The 9,290-nt window shown below is 47.6% G+C and overlaps 1 protein-coding gene across 2 annotated transcripts; it reads right to left on the bottom strand.

The window, feature by feature from the left end:
• Positions 1-336: 336 nt before the first annotated feature.
• Positions 337-9,230, bottom strand: LOC125729640 (splicing factor U2AF 65 kDa subunit-like). 2 transcript variants are annotated; one of them, XM_049005684.1, is made up of 10 exons: positions 9,182-9,230; positions 7,042-7,216; positions 6,591-6,694; positions 6,191-6,342; positions 5,724-5,840; positions 5,498-5,636; positions 4,188-4,267; positions 1,123-1,245; positions 917-1,031; positions 337-757 (listed from the first exon to the last, which is right to left on the bottom strand). In XM_049005684.1, the coding sequence occupies exons 1-10, from the start codon at positions 9,228-9,230 to the stop codon at positions 381-383; spliced, it is 1,431 nt and encodes a 476-aa protein (XP_048861641.1). In that variant the 3' UTR covers positions 337-380. The 2 variants fall into 2 exon arrangements, with proteins under 2 accessions (XP_048861641.1, XP_048861642.1); XM_049005685.1 differs by having other exon boundaries at positions 337-758; positions 945-1,031.
• Between the last annotated feature and the right edge of the window lie 60 nt (positions 9,231-9,290).

Here is a 9,290-nt window from a genome sequence, read left to right as displayed (position 1 = left end):
CAATCAGATTGTCCGTCGCCTATCTGAGCCAATCAGATTGTCCGTCGCCTATCTGAGCCAATCAGATTGTCCGTCGCCTATCTGAGCCAATCAGATTGTCCGTCGCCTATCTGAACCAATCAGATTGTCCGTCGCCTATCTGAACCAATCAGATTGTCCGTCGCCTATCTGAACCAATCAGATTGTCCGTCGCCTATCTGAACCAATCAGATTGTCCGTCGCCTATCTGAACCAATCAGATTGTCCGTCGCCTATCTGAACCAATCAGATTGTCCGTCGCCTATCTGAACCAATCAGATTGTCCGTCGCCTATCTGAACCAATCAGATTGTCCGTCGCCTATCTGAACCAATCAGATCGTCCGTCGTCTATCTGAACCAATCAGATTGTTTTTCTTACACAAAAAATTATTCCGTTTTCAAAACACTTTTGTGCAAGAAATGCTCCCATGAGCCTGTGCTTAGTGCCTACAGAGGTCTTCTTTTTGCCACTGGTACAGGAGAGTACGGGTCCCACCTTGCCACAGCCAGGCACCTCCACGCTATCGACGGGCCGCGGAATCTCGATGGAGCGCACGTTGCCGTACTTGCAACACTCCTCCCGGATGTCCTCCAGGATCTCCTCGTAGTCCTCGTCGTCCACCAGCTCCTCGGGCATGACCATGTTGAGGAGGCACAGCACCTCCGTGGGCATGCCGGAGCTCTGCAGCCGCTGCAGCCCTGGAACCTGCAGCGTCACCGGCGTCTCGATGATGGCCGTCTGTCCCGGGGGGCGACAAGAGTGTCAGATACCCCCTGATCGTCCAATCGTCTCGAGTAACAGCGAGAAATTTACATGGACCCAAATAAACCCAAGAAATAGGGGCATTAAGCTTCCTGGGAGGCACCCAGGAACCAAGTTGGGTTTAGGACATCAGAAAGGCGGCAGCCGAGGGCAAATACTCACAGCGTTGGCATTCTTAGCCCCCACGCTTGCCCGCTGGACGATGAGCTTCTTGTCTCCGAGCTGCATGCCATTGAGTCCAGCCACGGCCTGCGGGATGCATCCCACACAAGCGTCAGCAATTCCATCCGGAAGCCCCGAGTCACCCCAGACCTTCCAGCTGCTGCCCCACCTCACGCACCTGGTCAGTGGCACTGATGTCCACGTATTCACAGAAAGCATAACCCTTAGACAGTGACGTGGCACTGTCCTTCACAAGGTTGAAGGCCTTAAGAGGTCCGAACGACGTCAAGAGTTCCTTCACCTGGGCAAGAGGAGGAGACGCGGGGGGGCGATTAGCCCGACAGTCCAGGCACGGCGCCTCGCTAGAAATGCTAATCTTAACTGTGGGAGAAGCAGCATGTTAAACTTTGCAAAACGACATGAGGAAACAGTGAAGACATCAGGAAAATGGCTTTATGACAAGTGGCTCGACATTACGGTGCAACACTAGAGCTCAAAGCCCCCTGTGCCCTTTCTGCATGACTTACTTACTGGGAGCGTACAAAAGTAACTATTTTGATTCTTGTCAATGAATGATAACACAGATTCCCCCCCCCCCATCCTACAGCATATACAACACAACTGAATTCCTAATCAAGTTCTCTGATAATTCCAACTACGAATTTTGAAATATGGACCGAGTTGCATCTGATTTTAAGGGCCACAATAATTAAGCTAGATGGTATATAAAAAAAAAACTAAATAAAAACAGCTAATTATATGTTAAGTGTTCCATGTATACAATGTGGAGGGGGGGGGGGCGACTCGGCAGAACACAAACCCAGCCGAATCACTGACTTCCTGTTCTTAAAACCAAGAACCACATTGGTGCAGTTAATTAGAGGGACAAAGCCTACAGGAGATAAACTCACAGGTAAAGCTAAGAGCCGCCACAGGGTCCTGCTAAAGGGGCCACGGCTTGAAGCCAAACAGGACGAAATAGCTCTGCTAACATCATTCCTCACTTATTCTACAGGAATCTACTGTAAAGCCGCATTAACCACTGACTTCAGAAAGGAGTCACCTGGGACACTGGCAGCCACAAGAGGGCGCTACCTCCTACCTTCTCTTAGGGGCAAAAAAAAAAAAAAATCAAATTTATACCCTGTGATCAGCATAATAAGTCTCTCCCCAGCCTTCAACCCCCAAAAAAAGGACCCCATATGCTTAAGAGCACTCCAGGACAGAGCCCCCCCACAGGGGCAGGCCGTCGACAGGGAGGATATCCGTGCGAGGGACGGAATGTCTTACTTGCCTTGTGTTACATGTTGGCATGGCAGCAGTAGGTCAGTACTACTGAACAAATTATGAGCGAAGACTTAACGATCTTACAGGCCCCTAGCTGGGGACAAAGTGGGGAACAAAAATGAAAGAGCTGTAAGTATCAAAGCGGTAGCAGGGACTGCAAAAAAAATGTAAACACCAGGATACAAGCAGCGGTTTCCATTTCACCTGTCTATGGCACATTTACTGGCTTTGACGTGAAATACATTAACAGTTCTGCTGGATTCAAACTCTCTCCCCCCAGTGCTGCTTTGGTACAGCCTTCCTCTTGACTTGGATTACATGTGACTCACACTGGATAAGAAAGATTACGATGACAATCCGAAAAGGAGGAAAAAAATCAAAGAAAAACAAACTGACTGCACTTCTCACTTACCTTTCACTGAAACCGCGATCACTATCTTGTGGGCTGAGTCTTGCCATTTTTAACAGTTTAGGCTAAAGTGAGTGGGACACCGGAGCTCAAAATGTTACAATGCAGGGGTGGACGCAAAACGTTTTGCGATTAACTTTTGCAAAATAAATAGGTAAACTATTAAATGCCTGTATGGATTATGTCTATAATGGGCCGATTTCAGTGGGGTGGCGATATAGGAAGAAAAAAAAAAATCATAAAAGATGCTAATGAGAAGTAGAAAATGTCTAAAATGTGACCCTTTCAACACTTTCAGAGTAAGACGACCTCATCTGTGCATGTTGTTATGGTAATATTATCCATCACTGACGTCATAACAGAATAGGGCATGGGGCACGATGTGAAAACTCCAGTGAAGCTGATAATCGTTCACCGGGAAAAAGGTCCGAAGTATTTTCTGCCTTTCGAGCGACACAGCAATGTAGGGAACGATTCTTCCGCAGCTCCCCATCGCTGTTAACGGGATGTGAAGTCATCGTTCTCAGTGTGCGGACATGGACGTGAGACACGGCACGTCTGCGAATACTGAAGCGTTTGGGGACTTGGTCGATCTCCCCCACATTTCAAGCACAGTCTATGGTAGTGTTTCCCAGCCCAGTCCTCGGGGGTACCCCCCCGGTCAGTCCACGTTTTTGCTTCCTCTCAGCACACCTGTACCAGGTATTCGGTGTTCCTGATTGGCTGGGAGCTAGGAGGGAGCGAAAATGTGGACAGTCGGCGGTTCCCCGAGGACTGGGATTGGGCAAACACAGGTGTACGGCAATGTGGAGGTATTCGTCAGTTAGGTGACGCGCAGATGACTCGATTTTAAATTTTCATGCAGCAAAACGACGCGGCTGATTCATCCGACTAACACTCAGCAATTAACCCGATATACAAATATTCCAGGGTACCCAGCAACAGGCAGCACAGGGACTGGCTACGTGACTGGTTTGGCAAGCCGCCAGCTGTAAGGCACGTTTCCCAAAGCCTTTGTTGCTAATAAGGTTATTTGCTAACAACATTAGATAACAACTGAATGGTTCCAACTATGCAAGTCGATAACATGAGGTTTTGGGAAACGTACCTTTTACATTAGCGGGGTCTCAATATCTTCATAATTTACAGCTGGATAAACAATGAGCGTAATGTAACTGTCAACTCATTACCTACATGTCTAATAAATGTTTAATAAATCCCATGAATATCTTTAAAAAAAAAAAAAAAAAACCTCAAATGTGCGGCTATTTTCAGCAGCTAGCTTTAAACATGATGCTGACATTTGACCCCCCAGTATCTTGTAATGAATTTTAAGCGGTGAGGTAACTTTGACAGGCTTTCTTTTCCTACTAATCAGTTACACAGAGACGAGTGTTTATTTTATGTATGTATGTGCGTGCGCGTGCGTGCGTGCGTGCGTGTGCGTGTGTGTGCATGCCTGCTTGAGTTCCACGTGCAGCAGTGGGACAGAAACACAGGAGGGTTGTGGGTCGGCTCCCCGGCGACAGAGACTGAGGGCGGGGTACCTGATCGTCACTGAGATAGTTGGGCAGGCCTCCGACAAAGAGCTTGTGTGGCGAGTCTGGAACCACGGTGGAGACGACCCCTGCAGACAGAGCGGCACGGCGCCCAAAGCCGGCCGATCACAGCAAACCGTCAACATGCCGGATAATGACCACGAGCAAACGGCGCGAGTGAAATAAGCCAACTTCAAATCAGTATGACGTCGTTATCTCCTATATAATATCAGATAAATGTAACTCCAGCAAAAAAATACCTAAATACTGGGGCAGTTTGACGACTGTTTTTTGTCTCTCCCATCTTGCTCTCCATGGGAGATGCTGACACATGCAGCACCAGTCAAAAGTATGGACACACCTGCTCTTAATGCATTTGTCTCTATTTTAGCTGTTATTCACCTTATAGTAAAAGGCCTTTGGGCATGGAAGTTATGCATATGAAGTACTGCAAAGACAAAATTTTTGTCTCTTCAAAATAGGAGCCATTGGCTTCGATGACAGCATTGCGGACTCAACCAGCTAACATATGTACCCACCTGGACCGTTTCTCCAACAGTCCTCGAGTTTCCACAAGTTCTGCGCGCAAGCTGGCTACCTTACTCTTACTCTCATCCAACTGATCCCAAACCAGCTCTATAGAGTTTAGGTTGGGGGGCTGTGGGGACCATCTCTTTCCTAGTTCACAAGGTAATAAGCTACTTGCATAACCTTCAAGGTGGGCTTTGGGTCATTATCTTGCTGAAAAACAAGTCATTTTCAGTAGGTGTGTCCAGAATTTTTAACTAGAATAGGAGCCAGCAACCCTAGAACAATTTGGGGGTTAGGGTCCTTGCTCAAGGGCCCAGTGGTGAAATCACTCTGCCAACCCTGCCAACCAGCAACCTTCTTTTCATGGGCAAACATCACAGAGCCACACAACACCCCTATGTTAACAGTAAGAAGTGAGTGACTGAGCTGTGTGTGTGTGTGTGTGGCTCAGCTGGTTAGGATGCCAGCGTTATCATCAGAAGATCACTGGTTCACATCACTGGTGATCACACCACTGGGCCGGCGAGTTTGCTCTAGGGACAGGCTGACCCTGATTTCTCAAAAAAAAAAAAAAAAAAAAAAAACATTCTTCACTTTGGATAAAACTGTCTGCTAAATATTTACAACATTAAGTAAATAAAAGTGAAAGTCTCCCTCTTTATATGACAAGACATCCGCAGCTTGCGAAGGACAGTCAGTCCGTAACGAGTACAAAAAACTGGCCTTGCCGATCGGCTCTTCAAAGGTAAATAAAGATTAAGGTTATGACGGCGACAAGCAAAACGGACCTGGTACGTGGAAGGCGGGCTGCTCTGAGATGCCAGGCAGGGGGCGATAGTCGTGGGGCCGCCTGATTTTTAACGACTGACCCTGGAAAATGATGCCGTCGAAGGCCATTGCCTGCGTGGTCTCATCCACGGACCGAAACTAGGGCAGAACGAAGAACGTCGTTAATCAGGGAAGGCTGCGGTCTCCGCCTGGACACAGCAGCCATTAGGCAGGAAAGACTCTTACTTCAAGGAAGGCAAAGTTCTTGTCCTGGTTTATCTGAACAGCGAGGACGGGATTGGTGGGACCTTGACATAAGCCAGCCAATCGCATCTGGGTATTGAAGAAATCCGCCATGGCCTCCTAAAAAGACAGGCAGACACACTGAATGAAGACAGGCAGACGTCTGAAGACATCAAAACAGGCAAACGAGAAAAAAAATGACTGACAAGTCTAGTACATTTATCTATTTATTTTGCGGACACTTTCATCCAAAGCAACATACATTTCATTGAAGAAGCAGGACCAGACAGTTCCTAGAGCAAATAGTGCTTAAGGGCTGCGCTCGGGGGCCCAATGGTGAAATCACTCTGCTGCCCAAGGGATTTGAACCAACAACCTTCTTGTGACCGGCTCAGTGTCCTAACTCACTGAGCTACACATGACACCAGTATGCATGACAGAAGGCAACGCGGGACTTTGCCTGGACTCACCTCCGTCAGGCCGAAGGGGATGTTGCCGACATAAAGCCGCCTGGCCTGCCGGGTCATCTGGCTGCCGACCATCGGCACCTGGGTGGGCGTCACTGCCACGCCGCTGGTGGTGGATGTTGCCAGTAAAGCTATCGTGGGGATCTGCCCTGCAGCTGTGGGGAGGAGAAAGGGCTTCAAGACCCCAACCAGGGACGGCCAGAACATCCGGATCGTCGCCTTCATTTGCTTCTAACCCCTAGGTTTAAGCTCTCTTCACACTGTCTGAAATCATCCCAAGTGTTATTCCCTCTTTGACCAGCAGGGGGGAGGAGGGCACTCCAGAATAAATGCTTTCATTGCAACCAATATACCATAACCTTGCAATACTGAACTAGCACACATGGAAGCGTCGCATCCAAACCTTGCATTGCCTTGTACTGCATGGGGGTGATGTGCTCGAATCCCGGAGGGGGAACATCCCAGTACTTGTATGTCCTTTTCTTACGGCTTCTCCGAGGAGAGTAGCTGCCCAAACACAAAACAGAAGGTTGTTTTCCCCAAACAATACAGTGTAAACACTCAGAATCTGGCAAAAACAAACAGATGGCAGAATGTTTACATTTAACTTTGGATCGCAGGCAGTTTAAGGTCATGAGGGTGTGACCATGCGCCACTTTTTAGGCTGGCTTTGAGGTCCCATCGCTATGGCGGGGGCTACTTATAAACGCCAGTTAAAATTTAATATGGGTACAGTCCCCCTTCCCACCACGAAGAAACCAATTGGTTGATTGTGAAAGAAACTTGTTAAGAGGCCTCAAACCATGCTAGATATCAGCTTCAGTGCCTGTAACCGGGACCGTGAGGGGGGGTACCTGTGCTTCTTGTGCTCGCGTGAGCTGCTCCGTCGGTCACGACCCTTGCGGTCGCGGCTGCTGCTGCGCTTCTCGTGACTCCGCCCCCTGGAGTCCTTGCTCCAGCGGCGGTGCTTCTCGCCACGGCTCAGAGACCGGCTGCGGCTACGCTTCTTGTGTCGCTCCTTCTCCCGCTCTGGGGGACGACACCGTGGTACCAGTGAGACGGTGGGCGGAGCGACATGACTGCCCCCCTACCATCCATTTCGATAAATCCAAGATGTGTAACTCAGAGGGATTATGAATGTGTGTCCGGATGGTTGTGGGTTTGAAGCCCATGAGTCACAGAGTAATCATATTACCAACTTCCCTGGGGTGCTGGATGCTGACTGACCCAGCGCTATGCCTTAAAAGTCACTTACGGAGACCAAGATGTGGTACGGGGTCTAACTCCCCAGTTTCCTCACCAGAATGAAGCACCTCCATTCAATTCACATATTCAATCACACCCTCCTGAAACAAACACACCCATCTCTCAATGGCTAATAATTTCAAGGGCACAAGGACATCCCCTTGAATGTCAGTCTGTTGTGAAACAATAAAAACATAACCAGACTAATTAATGATATAGGAGCACAGTGGTGAGTACAGTTGCCTCACGCCTCCGAGTCTGGAGGCCTGAATTTTGCCTCTGCTCTCTGTATGGGGAATTTGCCTGGAATAGGCTCCAGGGGAGCCTGACTAAGATAACTGGTTGGACGATGGATGGGTAATTAATATCGTTTCAATCTGACAGACAGCACTTTATTAAACTAGCAATAAAATATCACCTTTCTATCCCAGCAGGTCCTTCATATAGAAGCTTAAATAAATCCCTGAAGGTGCAGTTTTCAGTGAAGCATTTAAACGCAGGTGCTGCTCGAGGAATCAGCTTCATGCATCAGTTATAACAGCGTTACGGTAATGCACCGCTGCAAAAGTACAGACACGGAGCGGCCAATGCATCTTACGTAAATCGGTAATAACCAATTACCGCAATCGCAGGCATAGTCAGAGCGCAGATATGAATGACTGGAACTGCTAGTTTATCAAACACGGCGGCACTTAGTGCTCGTCTAGCCGAATCAGGTCGTTTCGAATGACATTTTAGTGATTTAGTGATAAGGAGCTGATATGACAAGATTGCCATTTGATAGGTACATAAATCAATCCTACTTTCGACTCCGTTGTAACGCATGTTGTATATTTCAGTTGCGTTAGTATGGCTTAAGTTTATTCAGTTTACTGGATTCTCTGCACTTTAATGAAGTTATATGTGTATTGTTATATAACTGTACATCATTGTTAGTTACTGCTATCCGCTGTAAAGGTAGATACAGGTGCAAGACTTTGCAATAACGACCTAAAAGCAGTTGTTATGATTCCAGGGAACGCGGCTGATTTTTAGAGTCTATACATCATGAAGAAACGGCGATCGTGTGAGAAAGACTTATTCTGTACGGATGACAGGGCCAGCATTTCGGACCCAAGGGAAAGGCTATTGTGCATCGGAAAGAGACAAAATCATATCATTATATAGAAAACTCGTCGTAGTATTTAAAAACCAAGTAACTAACACTGTTATTAAGTGCGGACTTTAAATCAAGTGGTCGCGGTCGTTTTTATTTGCATAAAACTTTAAACGTGATCTTGAAAATATAACGCTTGCAACAAACATCCATGCATAGTGTGTTACTGCGAATGAAAATACGCGGGTCACAATTTATGATCCAAGTGTATAATGGTAAATAATTAAATAAATAAAACCGCAGGCTTTCACATCGAGTGCACCCCAATAACGTTTCATTGAAATGTCCATGTTATGTACGCCGGGCACTGATGGATGCAGGCCTAGCGATCTCTATAACAATGCCAAGCAAAGAATGTCACTGATTTACCAAAGCGGTCAGTTTTCGGGGATCCTGCGGCAGCTGGGAGAAGAAGAATCGGGCAGGTTTCAGAATCGGCGAGCGCTCGGATAAAAGGCACCGATTTCCCAGCCGCGCTTTTCTTTTCGGAACCAGCAGAAGTGCCCTCCGCACCATCCTCGGCGCTAGGACACGCCGGCCACTTTATTACCCTAAAACAGGGAGCATACACCGATCTTCAAAGCCAAACTTACCTTGCCGATTTTCGCTTAACTGCTTCTCAAACTCATCGAAATCGGACATTTTTCAGTCCGTACTAAAGACGTATTGCAAAATAAGCAGAGGTCCAACAGTAGGCCTTTG

This window comes from Brienomyrus brachyistius, unplaced genomic scaffold, assembly GCF_023856365.1.
Source record: "Brienomyrus brachyistius isolate T26 unplaced genomic scaffold, BBRACH_0.4 scaffold701, whole genome shotgun sequence".
Taxonomy (NCBI): Eukaryota; Metazoa; Chordata; class Actinopteri; order Osteoglossiformes; family Mormyridae; genus Brienomyrus; species Brienomyrus brachyistius.
The sequence above is the reverse complement of the archived record's forward strand: the minus strand, read 5'-3'. Positions and strand labels throughout refer to the sequence as shown.